The 24,628-nt window shown below is 38.5% G+C and overlaps 1 protein-coding gene across 2 annotated transcripts in view; it reads left to right on the forward strand.

The window, feature by feature from the left end:
• The window catches only part of LOC117394197 (protein naked cuticle homolog 2-like), a 56,066-nt gene that overhangs the window by 18,151 nt on the left and 13,287 nt on the right, over positions 1–24,628 (forward strand). For both annotated transcript variants that reach the window (XM_033992273.3, XM_059012735.1), the window contains exon 4: positions 24,487–24,547. In XM_033992273.3, coding sequence (XP_033848164.1) covers positions 24,487–24,547 — 61 coding nt within the window. The remainder of the gene's footprint in view (positions 1–24,486; positions 24,548–24,628) is intronic.

Here is a 24,628-nt window from a genome sequence, read left to right on the forward strand (position 1 = left end):
TATGTAGTGAATCACAAGCCCCAGTGGGGCGAGAGTATATTTAAAATAGATACAATAAAATGTGTCAGTTTTTTATATTAGGGGTTGTAATTGATTAATGATTAATCGATTAATCACACTTATGGGCTTTGATCAATTACAAAATAATTTATCGATAAACTTGTCCTGAGTGCTGTATCACAAAACAGTACGTGAAAAAGAAATCTTGAAAAATGGCAGGGGCACTTCTAAAGACATTGGCGAAATGGCAACTGGAAGGTAAACACAATATTTCACAATTTCACAATGTGCACTTTTAAACATTTGCTCATCAGTGCTTTCTTTTCATGGCAGTACTACAAGTTTATCTTATCATCTTAGTCGCAAGTAAGCTGATTTTCCTTTTTATTCAACATAAGTATTCGGATGTTTGTTCATTTACAAAACGTTATCAAACCCATCATGTGTAACACTGTCTTAATGTTGAAAGATGTTGCAGAAGTAAGAATATTTTTGTGAAGGCCTTACTTTAATAATAATCCCTGCAATTGGCATGTGTCCACAAGAAATAAAGTGGCCATAGACATGTTTTTATGTCATAACATTAAATAAAATAAATGTGGAAAAGGGGACGTTGTACAATGAAATAAATAACAACATTTACTCACTGTGTGTATTTCTCTTTTATTTCACATAACAAAAACGTTAGGTTACGGATGTAACCCTGGTTCCCTGAAAGAGAAGATAACCAACAACCAATACTTTTGAGATATGCCTGCCACAGGTCAGGTATTTACTGAGCATTTTATGTCAGCGCTGCCGATAGGCCCCTCCCTCTTTTACATCGAACCCGTGAATGCGAGTGATGCGTCCTTTCTAGGAGCATGTAACTGCTGAGCACCCTTCAGAAAACGGGTCGCCAGGAAATGCAGATATGGCTGCTAGGTACACCTTTAATGTAGAGGGGGATCCACCTGCCTCTAGCAGGTCTTGCAGAAACTGTAAAATAATTGCTAAAGGGTAATAGATGGGGTCATACACCAATTTTGTGGAGGAGGCTATAGCATTCTGCAGTGTACTGACGAGTGTGTCTGAGAGCCCTAAGGTGGACAGGGGCAAGACCCATAGTTGGAGTCTACCCGGTTCTGAGTGCCAGAGGGTGCCTCTCGCCTGACTGAGGAGATCCAGGCGCAGCGGGATCTCCCAGGGCTGGCCCTGCAATAGCTGGCAAAGGCTAGCAAACCAGATTCTCTTGGGCCATCTGGGGGCCACATGGGGAATTGTCGGCTTTTCTCTCCAGGCTTTCTCAAGGAAGGCTGGGAGCAACAGTATTGGCAGGAATGCGTACAAGAGCATTGAACCGCTAGCAACTCCAGCGCATTGATATGCAGGGATGTCCAACAGCCCGACCAGGACCTGCAGACTCCTGGATGTGTCTGCCGTCACCACCTGACAGCTGTGGATTACCCCGATCCTTACACTTTTGCAACCCCCGGAAACTATTCTCTACCTTCTCCTCCCTCCTCAACCCTCCCCCCCCTCCAACTCCCTCCTCTGATGACTTTGCCTCTTTCTTCTCCTCTAAAATCTCTGATATACGCAAACTCTTTAACACCTCTCCCTCCCCCCCCCGCCCCCTCCCACTCCAACCCCAACACCCTCTGTCTCTCCTCCTTCTCTCCCCTCTCAGACTCTGACCTCTCCTCCCTCCTTCAGGGACACGAACCCACCACGTGCAACCTGGACCCCTTCCCCACTCACCTCTTTGAAGCTACTGCTCCTGCTCTACTCCCCTTCATCTCCTCCCTTCTCAACACCTCTCCTCTCTGGCCTCTTTACCTCTGCCTTCAAACAAGCCTCTATCACCCCCCTCCTCAAAAAACCTACCCTCAACCCCACCTCCCTCCAGAACTACTGTCCTGTCTCCCTCTTACCCTCCCTCTCTAAAACCCTTGAGCGGGCAGTACACCACCAGCTCTCTGCTTTCCTGTCTAACCACTCTCACTAACTCGCTAAACTCTGCCCGTGCTGCCTCTCTCTCCTCTGTCCTAATTCGCCTTGATCTCTCTGCTTCCTTTGACACAGTTGATCACTCTGTTCTCCTATCCTCTGTCGCTGACCTGGGAATCTCTGGCACTGTTCCGGCCTGGTTCTCCTTCTACCTCTCCGACCGCACCTGCCAGGTAACCTGGCGCGGCTCAACCTCCACATCTCACCCTCTCTCAACAGGAGTCCCCCAAGGATCAGTCTTGGGTCCTCTCCTGTTCTCTCTCTACAACTGCTCCCTGGGCCCCCTCATCGCATCCTGTGGTTTCTCATTCCATTTCTATGCTGATGAAGCTCAGATCTGCCTCTCTTTCCCCCCCTCTGACCTCACCATCCCCTCCCGTATCTCTACCTGTCTGTCTGGTATCTTCCCCTGGATGCACTTGCATCACCTCAAACTCAACCTCTCTAAATCTGACCTCCTTTTCTTCCCCTCCTCATCTTTCCCCTCCTCTGATCTCTCTATCTCCATTCCTCTGGAATCTACCATGCTCTCTCCCTCCTCCTCAGCCAAGAACCTCAGAGTAACCCTGGACCCCTGCCTCTCCTACTCCCAGCACATCTCTACTCTAGCATGCACCTGCCGATTCTTCCTGAACAACATACAAAGAATCCGACCCTTCCTCACCAACTACTCCACGCAACTCCTCGTCCAGGCCCTGGTACTCTCCCGCCTAGACTACTGCAACTCCCTCCTGGCTGGCCTCCCTGTGTCCGCCACCTGTCCACTCCAGCTCATCCAGAACTCCACTGCTCGCCTGGTGTTCTCTCTGCCTCTCTTCTCCCACACTACTCCACTGCTCCACTCACTCCACTGCCTCTCGATCACCGCTTGCATCCAGTTCAACATTCTTGTACTCGCCTACCGATGCCTTGACAAGACTGCACCCAGCTACCTCCAGACCCTCATCTCTCCCTACACCCCCACCTGACCTCTCTGCTCCACCTGCACTAGAAGACTGGCTGTACCTCCTCTACGCTCCCTTGCCTCAAGAGCCCGCTCCTTCTCCTCCCTCGCCCCGCAGTGGTGGAATGACCTTCCTACAGATGTCAGGACTGCCCAGTCCCTGACCACCTTCCGTCGCATCCTCAAGACTCACCTCTTCAAACAACACCTGTAAAGCTTAACTCTTCCCTTCTGGACAATATAGCACTCTGCCCTTAATGCACTTTAATTTGCACTTATCTGCTCCCTGTTTTACTGTAATTAATCCTGCACTCAACCCAATCTGTAGTATTTTGTATTTCACTTGCACTCGTATCTAACCCTGATGTAACTATCAACACTGTTACCTGCTCTTGAACTGCCCCTATATCAAATTGTACTGTGTTTTGTATTTGCTCTTATTAGGACTGAAGTCATTGTATTTTGTATCTTGCTCTTAATTGTACTGTAATTCTTGATATGTACAAGCCTTCAGGGGCCCTTGGGGCTGCTGAGGCGGAGCCCATTGTGGGTGGCTGCCTGGGGCAGCGTTGGAACTGCCTCAGAGATCGCTGTTGTGCTGGAATCTCAGGATACACAGAGGCATGGCATGGTGTACATGCTTAAGTAAGAGATAAACCAATAAGTGATGAACTGGTAAAAATAATTCACCGTTTCGAGTGTCGTTAAGCTTGAGAAACTGTGAATTATTTTCTTACTGATTCAACACTTTGAGTTGTTTATGCCACCTAAAACATTTCTTCCTAATTGATACCTGTTCGATAATGATATTCAATTGATTGTTAATTTGGTAATTGGTTTAGATTTTTGCTCTTTTGTTACGCTTAGTTCAAACAGTTAAAATGTTTCTCTCACATTGTGGGAATGTTGTCATGAGTTCCTTGGAGTATGAGTCTTCTGTCGAATTGTTCTGACTGTGGTTTAGTTGGATTTGTAGCACAAACTGTGGATTCGTTAATCAACAATATATCTGCCCCACACTCCCCTTCTCTTCAAAGCCACACAGACACTTTTTAGTTAGAAGATTCATAGAATTAATCAAGCAAAAGATAAAAGTGACATCACAGAAATGTTTCAACAGTGAAAGAACCATTGATTTTATAAAGACCCAACATTTATCTCTTCACAAGAGTTTTGTTTTTCTTGTTACTGTAGATTAAAAAAGTCACAAACCTAATTTACCCTTTCCCACTGACAAATTTATTTGGATGTCACATCTATAATGATGACAACCCGTGTAGCAGGGCCTTTGTGACGGCTCCTTATAGCAGCACACTAAGTTGGCTTCTGACGGCTCTTTCCTCGCATGCAACTACTGAGTGAAAACAGCTGTTATTTCTAAAGGAGGGGCTGGCTTTTTTTGTTGATGTAGTTTCTGAAAGGGAAAGGATTTAATTTATTGTTGTTTGTATAGTATATTGTATGCAGCCAATGCAAATGTTTACTGGCTGTAAAATAATAGACTTAAATAATTGCTTCATGCATTTAAGTTTATTATTAATGGTAAGCATTGAAAAAAAATCGTACATGTTGTTTAATTCAGATAACCGACAGATTCAATTTTGTTAGATTTGATTTGGCAAACACAGTCCTGTTTAAGTTTAACACTTTTCAGTCCAGTTGTGTTTTAAAAAACAAAACAAAAAAAACAGCTTTATAACAGATAACCTTGTTTTCTTGTGCTATGCATTTACTTTATCATACTGCATTACTAATCTTGTTTTTCCATATCATGCTTACCTATGCCTTACAAAGCTATATATTACCACGCTTTTACCATGTTATAACAAAATAACCTTTTATAATGGAACACCACTGTTTCTGGCAAATCAGTTAAGCTTTTGTAAGAAACTATTTCTAAATAAATAATGCAAGTTCCAGCAAATTGAGTCTTGTGCCTGACAAACTTGTGCCTTCTCCTTCACTAACCAAAATGCACTTAATAGATGCCAAAAGCCATGCTGGCGCACTCTGTGGAGAACTGCAAGTTTACAAAAAGTATTAATTACACTGATTCTGTATAAGATAACATAATGAGCTACCGGGGCATGCCTTTGAACAGATCCTATAGGCATGTGTGTGAAGTCTGTTTCATTTCCTTTACAAAAAGGTATATTCTTGAAGCGTGATTAGAAAAGAATCTGAGGAACCCCCTAAAGACTCTTGTTCAGTGTCACAAGGATGAGGAACTTAGCAGCTTAGAGTTAAGCCTGTTCTTGTAGGAGTGTAATACATGCAGCAACTAAAAACAGCAATGGACAGTGGAATATAGTTACCTCTGGATAATATTGGCTGATTTACAGTATATAATAGATTCTGTCTGAAGAGTTTGTGGAAATAACAGGCATTAAATTAAAGAGTAAGTAGCGGACATTTTGAAATGAGCTTTGAAACAGACTTTAAAGTTATAAGTGTAAAAAGTTGTCAGGATTTTAACAATAAAAAGAAAAATTACAGGTACGTTATTTAAACAGTTGTAGCAACACCCGGGGACGTGTAACACTATATTTTTCGGAACCCCGCTACTTACTGTTTAAATGGGGTCAGTTTTGAAGTTCTCTTTGTAAACACAAAAAACATATTGTTTCCCCATAAATGCCAAAGCAGAGGCTAAATACAAGGCAGTAGAACTCCACAGCAACTTTTTTTCTGTAAACGTTTTACTAACTACAATAATCAAATTATAACTATACTTCATCTATAATCTGAGGGAGCAGGTCATATCTGAAGGGTAAAATCTTTAATGTCAAATTCACAATGAATGAGGTTCTTCTCAAAGTAAGTTTCCAAGAACCCACGTGGCCACGTCTTCATAAAGTAATAGCATTACTGAGGTTTACTTGAGCCTATTTTTTTGCTGAACAAGAAAGTGAAAACTGTCAAATTTACCTTAAACAAACGAAAAATATGAAAAAACGGACATTGTACAATGAAAATATAAAAGCTTGGTTCTTGTTTGTTATATTGCACATAACCAAAAATAGAATCACGACATAAAACAAAAAACAAAATGTTGATCGCTATACATAGCATTTCCCTTGGAAGTTGGACCAGTGTTGAAAAGCGTGAGGCATGGAGTGACGCACCTGCATCTGGAGCCCCCAATTCTGACTCGCGTCCCAAATCTGAAGCCACACCTGTGACTTTAGCCGGTAGAGATCACGTTTGACATCTTGGGCTGCGTGCAAATCCTAATCTGAACTGTTTACTTCTTTCTGCCAAAAACATTTTATATAAGGGGTGAAGAGCAGCTGTGTTGATCCTCAGTTTTCTTATATATAAATGAATCCCACACATCAGATGGAGCTCTTTTTTCACTTGCCATTTTATAAACTGTTGCAATTCTGTCAAGGTGATAAATCCCAAAACATGTTGTGATATGTATTTCTAATTTCTATCAGCTACGCTATGTAATTTCTGGCAGACATGGATTTGTGGCTTCGAGTACATGTAGAGCAGTGTTCGTTCGAATATTTGGATATTTGTGCAAGCACTAACATTTGAAATATATATATATATATAGTGAAAGAGCTTCACTCATTTCTCGTTCGTTTGCCTCTTTTTGAACACGACCCAGACACGCAGGGGTACTTGGATTTTTAATTGCGTGGTAGCGCACTTTTTATTTTTAACAAAATAAACAAGCCCAAAACTAAACCTTACGGAACGCTTACTGAACTTCAAGAACACCCTGACTACCAGCGTATGACAGCTAAACCATTTACCCACCCACGAAAACACATTACGCACGCACGCACGCACACAGTCAGGCTCTTCACACAACAACCTCTAGCAGACTGACTGCTGACTTTTTATACAGGCCAGCTGATTCTAATTGACAATACTAATCAGCTGGAAATCACAATTAACAAATACAATTAAACAATTGATACACATTTGCATGTGTATTTTGGCATGGAGGATTTTAACCTTTTCCCTGCCAACCAAACAGACACTCCCATGTACAGGGCTCTCCACCCTGTCACTATATATATATATATATATATATATATATATATATATATATATATATATATATATATATATATATATATATATATGGAGATATATATTTTTTTAATGCACGTTAATCGCACTCCTGTCTTGTCCCTCTCAGCATACCGTGATTCATTTCCTGCTGCACCATTTTAGTGCATGCCAGGACTGAATCAGTGCAGTCATCATTTGAATATAAAATTAGTCACAGAACCGCATTATGTAGCAAAGCACTGAAGGACTTGGGCCGTCTATTTTTTAAAAACTTTCTGACGGTTCATTGGATAGAAAAAGGGTTACTTGCATCTGCTGTCACATTTCAATAACCACATTTATTTTTAAACAGTTATGGAGTTACTCAGTGAATGTTTTGTTTTATTTAGGCAATTTCAAGTTATTAATAAAAGACAATTTAAAATTATTATTATTATTATTATTATTATTATTATTATTATTATTATTATTATTATTATTATTATTATTATTATTTAAATGACAATGAAAAACATCATTTTATGAGTAAAGGAAACTAAATTGTAAAGGTGAGTAATAAACTGACTCCATTGAACTTCTTGTCCAACTTATAAAACACACACACAAAAGTAGAATATAACTTGTAGGATTTTGGTTTTATTTAGCAGTGAACCCAATCCATTAATTAATGATTAACAGGGGTAGCTTGACGGGTTCACTAAATTTGTCAAGATACACAAAAGGTTCCCTGTGACCCCACCTCACCTCAAGAAATGTGTAACTTACTTTAAGGAAATGTTCCTTTCAGTGCAGTTTGGAACACATTTGCTAATAAATGTATGTAACATACTAAGATTACAACTATAATAAGCAATACTTGGAGTTATTAAAATATAAAAATAGCTTCTGTCTGTTTTTTTCCACTCTTTCTCTATAAGCTGAATTCAACTCCTGATGTAAAGGTGTTTTAGTTTGTTGCATCATAGATACACAATTATTGCCAACTATTAGTGCTGCTTTGTGGAATTCTGATTTTTCTTGACATTCTTTCAGTTTTGTAACTGTTGAACCCCAGATTTGTAAAGGACTTGTGCACAATCTGTCAAGTTTCTCTGAATTTTGTACTGTTTTTCTACCCAAATGCAAAATGCACGCATCTAACATCATCTAACATCTTGTCCCACGATGGCTAACTGGAACACTGCTGCAGCAGGGGGATCCTGAGTTCATACTGTTTTTTTTGGTTTTTTTGGGAGGGCAACATTCTTTCCCTGCACTAGTCTCACTGAAAAATAAATACATGAATTAATTAATACATAAACACATTGCTGTGAGATTATTAATATTTAAAAATAATAATAAAGTATTGTACAGATAGTCTCATATATAAGCATTTCATTTCTATCATTATAAGCATATTTGTCAATCTTCATGTTTTAATAGTTTCACAAATCGATGGATTGTGCATGTCCAATAAATAATTAATGTTGCTTCTGTTCAAATCTACGTTTTTCTTTTTTTTTAATATAACGTTTAAATCTAAAAAATATGTAAATATGGTAAATGGCAAACTTGGTTAGCAACACTAAAATGAGTAGGTATGAGTTGAAGGCTGTGCACAAGAGAAGCCCTCAGAATTTGAATGAACTGGAAGAATTGTGCATGGAAGAATGGTCAAAAATCAATCAAGAATCATGCCAAAAGCTCATTGACAAATATCCTAATCGTTTAAAAGAGGTTATTATTGCTAAAGGTGCCTCAACTAGGTATTAATTGCATTCTCCTTGTCAGCATTTGAATACTTTTGAATTAGCATTTATTTCAGCAATTTTTGGCAAAATAAATAATTGTAGACATCTATTTCTTGTAACTTTTTTTCCTCATCCACAAAAGCAAAACTTTTGCTACAAAAGATTTTTTTTGTTTGAAAAATTTCTAGAAATTATAACCATTGAGTTATGAAAACTTTTGAATACAACCATATATATACACACACACACACACACACACACACACACACAAAGTAATGCAAGAGTGCCGGTAAAGCCATCAGCCCGATAGAGGTTGCTGGATGTATGCTGCATTAAGTGGAATCCTGTATCAATTGGGTTCAGTCACAGCCAGTGACCCACCTCTAGCACAGCAGGGTCACAGTTTTTAAAAAGGAATGTGGAACAAATCCCTTAAGCTTCCTCAGCTTTTGCGTGCACACCATGGGCATTGTAGGCGGGCCAAAAGCTGAGAAAGGAGCTCCTGAAGAAATAAGCAGGAGTGCCAGAAACAGAGTGAACATCCTGTTTGAACTGCTAAACTCTTTCCCACACTGTGCTTGGCTGCCTTTGATATGCATTTGTTTTATTTTATTTTATGTTTTTTTTTTTTTTTCTCTCCTTGATAGTCCACACCTATTGTAAATAAGCATACAGTAAACTATGACAAATCTCAAAATATTTATATTGCGTGAGTGGCCCACATGTAAAGTGATGTTTAACCTGCCTTGTAATGATAAAAAAAAAAAATCCATATGAAACTTATGCGTCACTAACATGAGTAAATTCTTTCCTCAGACTGTCCACCTGCCCCACACTATTTATACTGATATAGTTCTAGGCCAAACCAGTCAAAGGATGGAAGCCACAATCTCCAACCTGTGTTAAATACTGGACCATTCTTACATACAGCAGTGTGGAGTAGTGGTTAGGGCTCTGGACTCTTGACCGCGGGGTCGTGGGTTCAATCCCATGTGGGGGACACTGCTGCTGTACCCTTGAGCAAGGTACTTTACCTTGGTTGCTCCAGTAAAAACCCAACTGTATAAATGGGTAATTGTATGTAATAAATAATGTAATGTAACAATTGTAAGTCGCCCTGGATAAGGGAGTCTGCTAAGAAATAAATAATAATGCTATTAAGGGGAGATTCAATAACAACTACCTGGCCTAAGTTTAATTAATATGCAGTATGTTTATAGGACCAAATTAAAAGAGTCATATGTCAAGAAAATGTTGTTAGCAGTGTTTCAGGAGTTGTCTGTTAGGGTTTCTTGCTGTGGAGTGTCAGGGTTAAGGGTTATATGGTGTCTGTGAGTGAGTGTATTTTATGGGCCTCATTTACGAAAGGGCATCAAGCGTAGCTGTAACGTGCACATTAAGTAGTGAGCCTAACGTGCACCATAAATCTAAATTTACTGCCCCATTTACTAACAGAGAACACATTCATTTACATGCACACTATATGGCTAATTTACATACCATAGCGTGCACACTCATGTATTGTGAGCGATAATTTAATGTGCATGATAATGTCAGAGACTTACCCGTGACCACCGTGATATAAAAAGCCCCAGCAGTCCAGGCATATCTTTTGGTCAGTGGCTTCTTGTGAAAAGTGGAGGTGGCTTACATTGACCAAAAATGAGCGATCAAGTAGCCCTCCACAGGGGTCAGGCAACGCAAACTAAAACTGCACGCAGTGGAGTTAGAAATCCTAGTGGAGGAGGTTGTTTTAAATTATAATACCTCGTTTGGTCCAGCCACTTCCAAAACTCCTGCTTCCAGAAAGCAGGCAATATGTGCAGCCATACAACACAAGGTCAATGCCCTGGGTCACAGCCAGAGCCATACACATGTGCGCGCTAAGTAACGGGAACAGAGTACCCTGGACTATTTGGCCTGACACTTCATTCCCAGGGTTAAAAGAAAGTCGGTCATTTAGAAAGGGGGCGGAGCTTCGGTGCACTAACTTGGAGGAGCGGCTGCAATCGTTGAGCAAGAGGTCATGTGTGATGGTATAAATAAGGGATGAAGCAACGTAATCTGTTCCTTCGTTTTGGTTAAGAGAACAACCTGGAAGGACCTGTAGTTTGTGTGGAGAAAATCGTGAGTGTTTTGTTTGTTTATTGTCGTGTCTGAATTATACTTGTGTGCTAAACATGATCCAGGAGCTGTCACTAAAGGCCAGCACAAACCTGGACAACACTGCACTTTGTTTGCACTAAAGTACTGTAATTTCACCACGAGCACTAGAGCACGCACTGTGGACAGGTGTTTGTGTTTGTGTTTGTGTTACGTGTGGGTGAATTAAAATGGGACTGTTATTATTTCAGGGCCAACCCGCAGATTACAGATAAGCAATACACGCCGCTGTATTGCTTCTCATTGACATTGTTATTATTTACTGTTGTTAGCCATCGGGCATTTGGATTACAAAATACAACCATTAAACAACATTGCACCTGGATTATAATTGTGTTTGTCTGTTTGTTGATCACCTGCACACTGTTAACCACTTTGCCACACGTGGTGTCAGATAACGGGATTATGGATTGCACAGCACTAGCAGAGCTGCTGGAGGTGCTGGACCACAGACGGGAGACTGAGGAGAGGTGGAGAGAGGAGAGGTACACGGTGCTCTTTGAAAGGGTAGGTCAGGCAATAATGCCACAACCTACAACAGTGACGGCGCCAGATGCACGGGCATTGAAGATGACGACGGCGGATAATCCGCGTCATGGCCGCAGGAGTCCTGGGTGAGCTAGCTGGGACCCTACCTGTCGGGGAGCCTCAGGCAGCATACCAGACGATGACCGACGCTGAAGCCGCCGATTACGACCTGGTGAAATTGGCAATCCTCCATCGCCTCAATCAGAGATGCAAGGTCCCCGGATACACGCCCCAGGGTGGTTGCGCAGAGGTTGTGTGACCACATGGTACACTGGCTGACCCCACCAAGAAGACCAATCTACAAATGGGGGAGGCGATAGTGGTGGAACAGTTTTGCCATGTGGTGGGCGCTGACACTCAAGTGTGGATACGGTGCCACAACCTTGACACCCTCGAAAAAGCATACGGGGTCTGTACTTAAGTGTAAACTGGTGGTTCAAACGATAAGAATCTTGTAGTCTGATCTAACCTAAGCCAGTTCAGGTCCGAGTTGTAAGTGCAGACACACTGATTGAGTGTCTGCTTGTGTGGTCACCAAAATGTCATCTATGGGAATCTGTAACCTTATGTAGTCAGGCCCAGTAACAAGTAATTCCACACATACATTCATTTATATTCCCTATAAATCTTTTTTTTTTTAATTATTGAATGTTCTCAACCTTTCATCTAAAAAATAAAAATAAAAAAGCTAAAAAGTATTTTACAAATAAAAATATGTTTCATCTGAAAATGCTGAAAATCTGCAACATTTTATACCAGAGCATAGCAAAGACTTAAGCATTCATCACAAATGCAAATAGATAGATTTAAGTCTTTAAAGCAGCATTTAGGTACAAGCTATAAAAAACTTCTAACCATTTGAGTATCTCCAATTAGCAAATTGCACAAACCTGGCTTAGGCCTAATTGACATATAGAGTATTTACATCATATAGGGGTAGATGTAAATATTGGTGCAGTGCAAATAATTGCAGATACAAAATTCAAATTGCATTGCGGCCAGGCAATTATTTTGCACTGCATATCCTCACATCTACCCTCTAATGTGAGATCATCATGTTTTGGACAGTATTTATGAATGAAGTGAAGCACGATCACATGGTTGTAACATGTGTAGATTGTTTAGGTAGTGTGGATAGGGTATTAAACATTTTGTGAATAGGGCCAGCGCTATGCATTTGTAGTTGACGTGTTCAAATGTATTATTGCTCCATTATGTCTACTATGTCACGTTCATTGTTGTTGGTACATTATGCAGATGAAACAGTGTATCAACCTGAAGTACTCACACGTGGTCCCAGTAGTATAATATTTATGCAGGTATTGACCCTGTTTTAATTAAGTATCAGCTTTGTAACCCAGATGTGGACAGCCTTGTATAATTTGCTGCCTAAAGTCTTCACATAGGTCTTTACTTTTTCACATACTGACTTATTGGTAATGACAGCAATCATCATATGCCTAACCCTTTTATACTTTAAGAATGTTCACCTATAATTAGGGCTTCTGTTTTTCGTTTTTTATTATTTGTATTTTTCGGTGCTTATTTTTAGATATTTTTTAGTTTTATGTAAATCGGGCTTTTGTTTTTGATATACTGTATGAAATAAGTGTTTTCTGTCAAAATATGTATAGTAGTAACTCAACAGTACTTGCACACTTAAGTTGTACCGTCTTTCCTTTGCTGTCTTCCACAATAATAAATACATTTCCCAGTACTGGGAGTTGTATTTATTATTATTTTTGTAGTAGGGGACTTTTTCGACCTGAAAAAAGAAACAAGGACCAGGGGTCACAAATGGAGATTAGATAAAGTGGCATTTAAAAGACCAGGGCACTTTTACACAGAGAATTGTGAGGGTCTGGAACCAACTCCCTAGTAATGTTGTTGAAGCTGACACCCTGGGATCCTTCAAGAAGCTGCTTGATGAGATTCTGGGATCTTATGAAATCCCTATGCTCATGGGCACATTCTTCTGGGGATTTTGTGTGTAGGCATTTTTGTACATTTCACCGCAATTCTGTTTTAAATCCTCCGTATCTTAACTGTAATACAGATTTAGATCCCGCTAACAAGCCTCCATTCCTGATTGTAATCTTGTTTTAAATTTCACAAGCGCAGTCTCCAATAGAAATGTAGGAATGTGCTGTCACTCAGTAGTTGGGGCGGGTTTTCAGTATTCAGAACGAATCAATAATAGATACAAGTCAGGAAGGCGGGACATTGTCCAGCAGCACTGGGAAATGTATTTATTATTATTTTTGTAGTAGGTTTTATTTTTTAATGGGAAAAGGGTAAAGTCAATGTGAATTGATTAACCATTTCCACAGTTTTTTCAGGTGTTTTCTGGCTTATTGCCGATTTATTGGTTTATTACCGATTTCATTTTTTTTGTATCGGGTGTTTTATCGGGTTAAAACGAAAAATCAGAAGGCCTACCTATAATCCAGCATTTTTTAGACTTTTCTAGAATTAGGTTCTGCATTATCATATTGAAATTTCTAGCACCTTGTAGACAATACTATCATAGCATCAAAGGGCATGAATACTTCTGAATTAGCATTTTTGGAGTTTTGCAAAAAAAAAAATGCTGAAATAAATAATTGTAGACTTCTATTTCTTGTAATTTTTTTTCCTCATCCACAAAGCAAAACTTTTGATACAAAAGATTTTTCCTAAAATTTTTTGTTTTCCAGGAATTTCTAGAAAATATAAATTACCACTGGGGTATGTAAACTTTTGACTACAACTGTATATGCAAAAAACCTGCCTCTCAGTTTTGTATTTGAATGATTAGATACTGATTATGATTATGACATAATAGTGTTACAGCATATATTTAGACTACGTAATGATAACACTACTAGGTCTCAGTGTTGATCTTCCAAGCTTATGAACTCTGGCCAAAGCTGTAATGTGTTTGATCGTGGCAAAGGGAAATATGCCAGTGGGAAAGGTGCCTGACCCACAGGTGTCACCTAAGCAGAACTTGGAGACTGTTGCTTCATAGGAAATTACTGTTGATAGTTGAGTTGCACATCCACCCTCCTCAAATACACATCTGGTTTTGTATGCCAGGCCTGGCCTGCACTGGATTTAAAGGTTTTGGTTTCTGGGCGCTCATTCTCAAGTTACGTGCTGCTCTAAAAAGAAGAAAAATGTTTTCTGAACCTGCCTTTTTAAGGCTAGTTAATAACGGCCATGCTAGCTGGATGAGAAGCTTTTATTCATTGAAGGTCTCCTATAAATTTCACACCTTTTTATTCCTGTTGACTGTTCTCAAAGTTTCAAGAGATTTGCTCTAAAATCCTTTTTTAGCTTTTCACTGTTCTTTCATCAGAAAATCCAATTGCAAAACGATCTTCTGCTGTTGGAAAACAAACATCTGTATTCAAAGAGCCAAAGTCAACAAAGACCCATGTTTGTGTTACTGTAAATAGAAAAATACAATGTTGATTGACAGAGAGGAAAAATCAGTATATTGAAGCAGCCTTAAAAAAAAGAGGTACTGTACATCTTAACAATGCCAGGCTGCATAAGAAGTATACTGTATGAGTCACTTTAACTGTCTGTATCTATACTAATTTGAAAACGTGAAAGCTACTAGACTCACTATAATAAAGTATAAATGTTAATTTACAGAGGAAGGATTTTCCAACGTGCTGGAGAGTGGTAGTTCCTTGGGAGCTAGAGCTTGGACATTGGTTTTATGTCTTACCTGAGTACATTTTATCCACATAAACAGTCAGTAGCCACCCCTCCACAATGAAAATATGTGAGCATGCCATGCTACAGATGATCTTTTTGCATTGAAGAACGTTCACATTATTGGAAATCTGTTCCTGCATTGATAAACAAACAACAAAAATGTCCCCAGGTGTTACACAGGAATAAAATCGAATTGCAGACTACTGGTGTGTACTGTATTGAGTGAAATGGTTTCAAATAGACTATTTGATTATAACTTTCACAAAGTGAAAGAGGTAGTGCCTGAGGAAAAATGGCAAAGCCAAGCAGCATACACAATACCCATAAAAGGTGCCAGCGATACATTAGCACTCAGTTTCCTCGTTAATAAAACCAGGAAGTCAGGGGGGTGCATTTAGGAACCATTCATTTTGTAAAAGGTGGCTATGGGGGGGGGGGGGGGGATTAACAGATAAAGTAGTTAAATCTTAGAAAACAGTAAGCTGAATCGTGGTTAAACAGCAGTTGGATGCATGTTCAATCCTATGTTGTTAACCCTTTGCGGTCCATTTATTCAGGGCCTGTCAGGCATGTCGGGTCCAGTTTATTTTCACATGCGCTGTTTATTTTACATGCGCTGTTTAAAATTTTTTTTTTACAGTAAAACAGGTTTAAAAGGCACTGCATATCAACAGGACACTCAGCACTGCCTCTCCAGTCCCCCTACCCCTTGTTCACTGTATTTTTCAAATACCTCTTCATAGTCGTGCATAGTGATAAATCATCTCCTGATCACTCGTTTTATCATTATACTCCTCAATAATGCGATCCAGGTCAATATTTTATTACTATAACATCTCAAAAAGCTCTGCAAATGTCAGTGATATTCTTTGAGCGCTGGATGCGGAAGCAGCTATCTTGTTTGTTTATGTCCATGTTATCTCTGTGGTGCAGGGGCTATGTGTATTGCTCAGATCCGCCCCCTTTTTTCCGGCTCCTATCGGTCTCATTCGGCCATTGAAAGGTTTTTTTGGCTTTTTCCAGAGAAAAAATGACTAAAGACCTTGTCTTTTTGATGATGTCGGACAGGGTCCAACATTGGACCGGAAAGGGAAAATTGTAATGTCGGACCTGGTCCGACATAGGGCCACAAAGGGTTAAAGCGTTATCTTATAATAACATAGTCATACATAATTAAACCGATTTGTTTAATCTTCTGAATTCAGAAACCTTGTGGACAATCCAGATCGTTAACATTCCCCACAAGAGATGGAACAGTAGTTGAATGGAGTGAATAAACATTCTAAAAAATGTTTGCTAAGCATCTTTTGCTACTGCTAAACATTTGATAATTGAGCGTTTATTAAGGTTTCACTGACTAAAAAAAAAATTGTAACCACTTACAATTTAAATAAGCTATTGAAGAAGAACAAGAAGAAGAAAATATTAATTCACTTCACACACATAACACCTAAAACAACACTATTGACAACAATGTGTGTTGTCAGACTGTAAATAAGGCAAGTCTTCTATACAGGTACCTATACTAAAGATTGTCAATTGCCTGACTGTGAAAAAAAAGCATAAGAATGCACACTATTGTACTGCTTAATCAGTGCTTCTTAACCAGACCTGCCGCATTACATCCTTATAAAAATCTACTTAAAGAAGTGCTTCCATGCTCACACGGCTTGTCTGATGCCCTTCACAGTCGCGCTGACTGAAGTGCTGCTTCACATGGGTGGATTTCTGATGGACTGATAAGTTTTGCTTGGTGTTGTGTGACAGGAAATGTTGAAACAAAGATCTGTAGTGTTCTTAAATCAATAAGGCTGGGGGTTTGGAGCAGGCTGGAGATTTGGCTGATGTCACCTGGTTCTTAGCAATGAAAGCTCCCTCGGTAACTCAATGCCGCTTGAAAGGCAGGCAAAAGGCAGGCTTGAATGATGCTTGGCAATGTTGCTGTATAAAATCAGGAACAAACAGCCAGCTCCTTCTTTTGTTTGTTTTCCAAGTGCCTGTCACAGTTTTTTACAAATTATCTCAGCTCCCTGCGGTATCTGATGGTTGTATCAAATAGTTATCAAACCAGCTTTTTTATGTTTTTTTTTTCAGCAACTTGTTTCTACATATCCACACACAGTAAACAGATGTGATTTAGATATCGGGTTTCATTTCAAAATTTTCCAAAGATTATTATTTTTTTTTCCATCTCCACAGTACAAACTATTGATCATCAGAGAGAAAACACGAAAATTGTATCGTCAGTTTCAGAAACAGCTCTTTCAAATATGATCACTTACAAATATGTACATAACAAATAACATTTGTGATTTTTTCTCATGAGTGTTTTATGCATTTATAAGAGTTATACTTACTATTTAGGGGTTTTATTAAGTTGATCTCAAGCTACCCAACGTATATGTATTTTTAAACTCGCCTCCATTCAAGCCTGTCTGCTATATAATCTCACAAGATTAAATAAAAAAAAATTTGTGTTGCGTGAAAAAGAAACTCAAGGGTATGATTCCTTTTTAAATTCTCTTTTGTAATGACTGTGCCCATAAATACGACGTAGGCCTAAAAAACACATAGGGTTACTGTAGCAACCATCGTATCACGCTCCAGTTTTAGAAAACATACATCCACTCTAAACTAAAGTTGTCATCAGAGCAATTTTGAAATGTAACTGTAAAAAAAACAAATCTGCTCAGTGGATTGTATAGTATATTCATTTTGATAACAAAGCCAACAAGCACATTGGCATCAGGAAATGGAAAAGTACATTTTTAAGATGCAATATCAGCCCACTGTGTAAAGCAGTACAGCTTAACAGAAAAAAAATCTACTGAGCTACCAACATTTGTTTTGGTTTGTTTAAAATTTTCATTACATTCCTAATTGCATAACTGACTGGCCATGTTTTTTTTTTTTTTTTTTTTTTTTAATAAAAATATTCTTCCAGTTACGTAAATGGTCCACCGTGAACCAACCCCACAAATTATTTTCAAGTAAATTTAAGTAACGTACTAGTTTACAAGCAAGTCTACAAGCAATACTTGGAGTTATTCAAATAGGTAAATAAGTATATTTTTACTTACATTCTTCCTGCCTAGCTGTCCTTGTTCTGGAGTATGTTGATTAATTCCAGACGCCTTGGATGGTGTCTTGCACACATATCTATTATTTGTTCTAAATTGAAGTCCATGGACATGCATGAGGGCCAAACCTGTCAGACTTTCATTACTCATGGTACTTCTCATGTATTGCTGACACTGATCTCTCACACTCACATGTTGTCACAGGGAAGGAACCTAAGACCTCAAGCGCATTGCTGATGTTGGGGTACATCACTGAATCACAGGCCTATAATGTGTCTGACACATACGTGGTCTTTTAAAGCCTTGTGTGTCAACTTTAAGCCAGTGGTGCTCCCGCACCTTTCACACTTCAGACTCAGTATTAATGAGAAACCCTTTATGGCACACTCCTAGCCATGGAAAAATCTGCTGTCTAATTCAGAGATAAACTGATCTAGGAAAGGAATTGTGGCAGACCTTTTAAAATATTCTTGTGGTGTTTCTGCTTCTGTGTTACATCTGTGTGTCTGTCTCCCACATCTTCTCAGCCAGGCTGCATGGTGAAAATCAATGTTTGCTCTTACATTTACTATGGTGGATTTAATATCCTCAATCATATCCAGTGAAGAGATCTGTGACTTGGTGGTGATGCCACTAATAAAATCTAATTCTCGTGCCACTGTTAGTGCCATAATGAATTCAAAATTCATCATTGAATAGTAAAAGCCACTGGCTTTTACTTCCTTTGATACAGTCCATAGTATTTAGTATTGATTCATAGAGTGTGGAAAACACTTGGCAGTCAGTCTTTGAACCCATCTAGTCTGGCATACATCAAGAATTTTATTTAGTTTTGAATTTGGAAGCAATTCCTATATTTTGTCCTGTAGCAGGGACTGATGCTTTGGGGAGAAGGAAAAGTACCTACTTATCTGACCAGTTGAATCCATCATGTGTTTAATGCTTTGAACTTCGAACTACCAGAACCACCACGTGGGTCACTTAGACCCATACATTTTTAAACTGCTTCGTTATGAAAATGAAAGACATACTATAGGATACAACTGAAAAGTTTTATTCATGAACATCATATCTAGCATTGTAGAAACACCGTATTTAAATGGGAAATTAAACGTAAAGGGCTTTATTTTTAAAATGAGCGCATATACAACACGACTACAAACAGTGAAAAAATATAATAAAATATACATTTCAAAAGTAAGGGGTATGTACATATACCAGTGTACAGGTGTAAATGGGTATATGTACGCACAAAACTATAAAACCGAAATCATTGTTTCTAATACTACATAAAAAGAAAATATAACACTACTTCCGGTATGACGGCTGCATTGTACTCTATGGAGGAGCGTACGCGTCTGCCAGCTGACTGTGCCTGCATCCAGGAGCTGTGTTGTAACACAGACGCAGTTCAATTGAACACTATTGTGCAAACACGTGTAAACTGGTACATACAAACCTGTAAAACCGAAATGTTTTTTTTTTCTAAAAGTAATATAAAAAAACAGTATATAAAATACATTTCATATTAGGCACACAAGTTGTTATCCTACCTATCATTTCAGTTTGCTGTATGCATCTGAGTGCAGCTTGCCGTATTCCAATCAAAATGACTACTTTCAGGATTAAATATTTCCTTCTGATATATTCCCAGTTTGTGGAACAAAACATAGGATTGTTGTCTTCCAGGTACATTGAACAATAAGCAACTAGGCTTTCACTGAGTTGGTGTCTTGACAAATCCACAATCATAGCAATCTCTGTCTTGTAGTCAGTCTGGAAACAAAGAAAGGCTTGAAATAAAAAAAAAAAACATGTGCTAGGAGGACGAGTCTTTTTGCTGCATTTACAAAAATAATAGAATATATTATGTTATATTAAAAAAAAGACATGTATTGTAATGCATGGGTCACATTGACCCATGTGGCGGTTCTAGGTAGAACTGTTTATAACTTTATCATTTTTGCAATTCTGGCTATCAAACGCCATCAGGATATTGAATTCATATATTTAGGAAAAGTCAAAAACGGACATACACATATGATTTACAAAGGAAGAGTAATTAACATTTTAAATGGAAATGGGTCAAAGTGACCCGCATGGCGGTTCTAGTGTTAACTACACAAAGGTTCAGCCGATGGGATGCACACTGAGTGTATAAAGCATGTGGATACTGAGGCATCTTTGTACTTGCCTGCCATGTTTCCAGCTCCACCATAGCATTGACCTACACAGTATGTCATGTCCAGACCAAGATTCCTAATTATTTTTAAAATCAAGTTTGCAACTGCTTGCCCTGAGACATCATCTTCACACTCCCAAAATCCTACTAAATCTTCTCTGATATCATTGTTTTGGTCAACATAGCATAAAACAAGAGACAGTTGCTCTTTGTTGCTTGAATAAGTGGCTTCGTCAGCAAGAATTGAGAATGGACCACACTGCTGTATATAACTGACAATTGTGTTTGAATCCAAGATCCACAGATAATAATGATTTCATTTTGTATTGTCTTGGACTGATACGTGGCATTCTTCTTGGCTGTTTTCAAGTGCTCCTCCAAGACTGTGTCACCTGCGTCAACTCTAAAGTTTAGCAGGGCACGGAAATTCCCAGTATTGCTTGATGCGTTCTCTGTATCACATGTTGCATCATCTCTGTGACCCCTTAAAGGTAAATTTTGTTTGCCACAAAGAATCACTGTTTTCACTATAGACTTAAGCTTCTGTCTATTTTTTCCCCCACTCTTTCTCTATAAGCTGAATTCAACTGCTGATGTACAGGTGTTTTAGTTTTTGCATCACAGATATGAAATGATTTCATGAACTTTCAGTTCTGTAACTGCTGAACCCCAGATTTTCAAAGGACTAGTGTATAACCTTTCAAGTTTCTATGCATTTTTCCCTGTTTTTCTGCCAAAAATCACAAATCAACTGCTGAATAAAGCAACCAAGGATACTGTGTAAGCCATTCCCTTCTGAACGACCTCACTTTGTTGTCTTGTTGAAGCTCATATCGCTTTGCATCTGTCCAAGTTTGTGTGTTTTTATATAGTCCAATGTCATTTGGATGGCTATTCTGAATCTAATTCTGCAAAGACAAAAGTTTGTTTTTCTTTTGTTTACTTCTATTATATACTTATTTTATACATATATATAAAAAAAACATTTTAGTAAATTGTACAGCTATTTTTATCCTTATCTAACTAACCTGAGCTCATGTCCTCACAATGGCTAGCAGCTGGACACTTTGAGAGTTTTTTTGGGAGGGCTTCATTCTTTCCCTGCACTTTCACTGAAAAATATATACATAAAAATGCCATCAGATTTACAGTATTTTATTTTGAAAAATAATAATAAAATCAAACATAAGTATGTTTATTTTTTATTTTTATCATTATATATTTTTACATATTATAATTTGTGGCAGTGTTTTCTGGAAACACTGTAAGGACGGGTGTGCAGTAATTTTGGAGAAAACCACCATTATTTCACCATTAATATATTCCAAAATAGTGTTTAAATTTAAATCCTAATCTAAAATAATATGTAAAAATGGTAAAAAGCCAAGTATCAATAATATGCCTAAACAGCTATTTTTGCCAGGGAATCTGCCTTGAAATGCATTTAAAAAAACATTTTGTGTTTGCATTTAAAAAAACAAAAATCCCAACAAGTACATGCTTGAGCACAATGTAGTCACAGAAATTATTAATAATACAACACGATTTTGTTCTAGTCTGATCAGCTAACACATTGGCGACTACATCTTTTTAAACTAACTTTACGGTTTAATTTCAAGTTTGTATGACTTAATAGCTAAACTACCTTAAAGGTGTAAAGAAGTGTAATATGCTTTTCTGTGCATTGTGAGTGGGTCTTTTCACAGCCATGTCCAGGGGTGTGTTTTTAGGAACGCACCATATTCAAATTATTATTTCATTTAAAATAAATTAATAAAAATGTCTCAAATGCCGTTAGTCAATGGAGTTATAGTTTTTCTGACCGGTTCACATGAACTAGTGTGAACCGGTCTAAATCTTACATAATATTTTTGGGGAGATAACCTGAATTGTTGCTCAATTATTAGGAAATAGTTCTGTAACAATTGGGAAAAAAGTGAATCTATCATCTCAGTTAGCTGTGCCCCTGCACAACCAGTTGTGTCTTGAAAGATGCAATATAAAAAGGGGGTCTTATTTTAACCTTTAAAAAACCTCTAGGCAGATCTCCTGCTGTGGTTCTTGATTAACAACAGCTGCTTTCAGGAGGCTTGGAGACGGGTTGTTTATCTCTGTTTGAGAAAAACTTGCAGTTTACAGGCCTCTGAATGCTGATAATAACATGACACAATGCAATGCCACCACAGGGAGGCAGAGAATGGAGAAACCTGGCTTTCGGTGGAGCAAACCCTCCTGGGCTTGCGCCACCACTGAATTCCATTGGGCCTCTGCACTGCTGTTGGATCTGAACTCCCACAGAAGATGGTAAGGGCAGATTACAGGGTTAGGTTTCAGGAGATATTTCTCCAAAGCGTAATTATCACCTCTAAGACTGGTAACTATTGATGTTATCGAAATGCGTTAACACTGTCATGTTTTAAAGATATCCCTCAAATGCACAGGGTAAAATGCCACAAAATACTAATTCATTTGCTGTTGTTTTTTTACTGTAGCAACAAAGGCCCACGGGTTAGCTTGTTTCTAGCAGTGTTCTAGAGACACAAAGAAATACAAATTACAGTTTTAAGTTGAACTGCCTTAGATATTTTTTTTTTTTTTTTTTTTAAATACTTAAATACTTAGTTTTTGTCAAAATTTACAAAGATTTCATTTAAATTAAGTCTTAAACTTTTCACTTACCTAACTTGAAATTTAAGGTGCACACATTTATAAGGTGGGGGTTACTGCACTTCTCTGCAGCACTATCAGATTTCACCATGAGTTGCCATATACTCTTCAGTGTTGATGAATTCCATCCTTCTGACCACCCGCTGTAAACTAGTGTAAACTATTGGCTTTTAACAAGAATCTTTAATGTCATCTGGAAGCTGCCTGTAAAATGATAAACCATGTTCACTGATCCCCTTTTCACTTTTAACATTATCAATGTGTTTTGTTCAACACTATAGCAGTCTGCTCCCCTAAAATGTTGGTCCAACTAGAGTAACAGTAAGAGAGTCATTTTCTATGTCACTTCCATCCTGCTCTACGGATAACAATTCAGTTCATCACAACGATGGCAGATCTAAATACTGCCATCCTTTAGATCACTAAATAGTCTGTTTTTGTAACAGTGATATACTAGAGAGGCCCAGATGCACTGTAGATGATTTCCATAGCCTTGCTACACAAGTTTCAGTTATCTTAATGGCAGTATTTAGATACACCACCCCAGAGGATTTTCAGACTTGAGTAACTATACTTACAACACGTGCAGTTCTGCCTGGGAGATGGTTAGGGAGTGTTGTTGAAAGCAAGGAGCATCAAATGGGTCCTGATATGTTGTGTTATTTGCATATGGAAGTGTGCCCGGCTTATTCATTCAAACCCTTACTCAGTAAGCAAACTGATGTGACTGACGAGAAACCAGGGACTTTGTTTTTGTGGGTTATTTTTTTATATGCGTCTTAAAGTATAAGTTACCTGTTTGCACATTGAAGAAATGAATAAAATAATAAACATTCTTTAAAACAGTTGAAAAGGTTTCCTTAAAATAGCCTTTAAAGTGAGTTAAACAAATAAAGAATACATTCAAATATAAAAATACTTAAAATAAACATCTTTGAAGTAGAAAATAAATAAATGAATAGTTACTGAAATACTGCCCCTATTCATCTCCTAACAAGTTGGCAAACAGCAGCAGCACATTTTATTTGTGGACAGAAATGATTAGCATATCCCATTCGGCTGTTGATTTGTCTTTTATGTTCCTGACAACTGTTATTCAACAGGCTCCATCTTGTAAAATGCAAAAGCACGGCTTACTGACTATAAAGTATGAGTAACGGTTGCCAAAAGTGGCTCAACTGTTTTCAAAAAGCAAAGAGATAGAATCCATATGGCCTTTTAGATCTGGAGGATTTCTGAAATTTGGACCAGGCATTAAAGCTTTGGCTGTGGTTACAATCATATGACCCAGACATGGAAACACAATAGCCATGCAGATGTTCAAAGTGTTGGGACTCATTCCCGGGTCTCACATCCCAGACCTTTCAGTGTAGGAAATGCTTATGCTTGAACTGTTTGTTTTCACAGTCTGTGGCTGAAGTCCTCCAGATTCACTTACATTTCCCTTTCTTCTTTGGTTTTCCGTAGGAGTTGCTGAATGAGGAGCTGAAGGACGGGCATTTTCTTGATGATCACTGCCCCCTAGAGGGTAAGAAATGAACTGCAATTACAAACTTGGCTTGGACACGTCTTTCTTATGACATTTTTTATAATGAATCTTTGTCCCTCA

This window comes from Acipenser ruthenus, chromosome 3, assembly GCF_902713425.1.
Source record: "Acipenser ruthenus chromosome 3, fAciRut3.2 maternal haplotype, whole genome shotgun sequence".
In the NCBI taxonomy this organism is placed as follows: Eukaryota; Metazoa; Chordata; class Actinopteri; order Acipenseriformes; family Acipenseridae; genus Acipenser; species Acipenser ruthenus.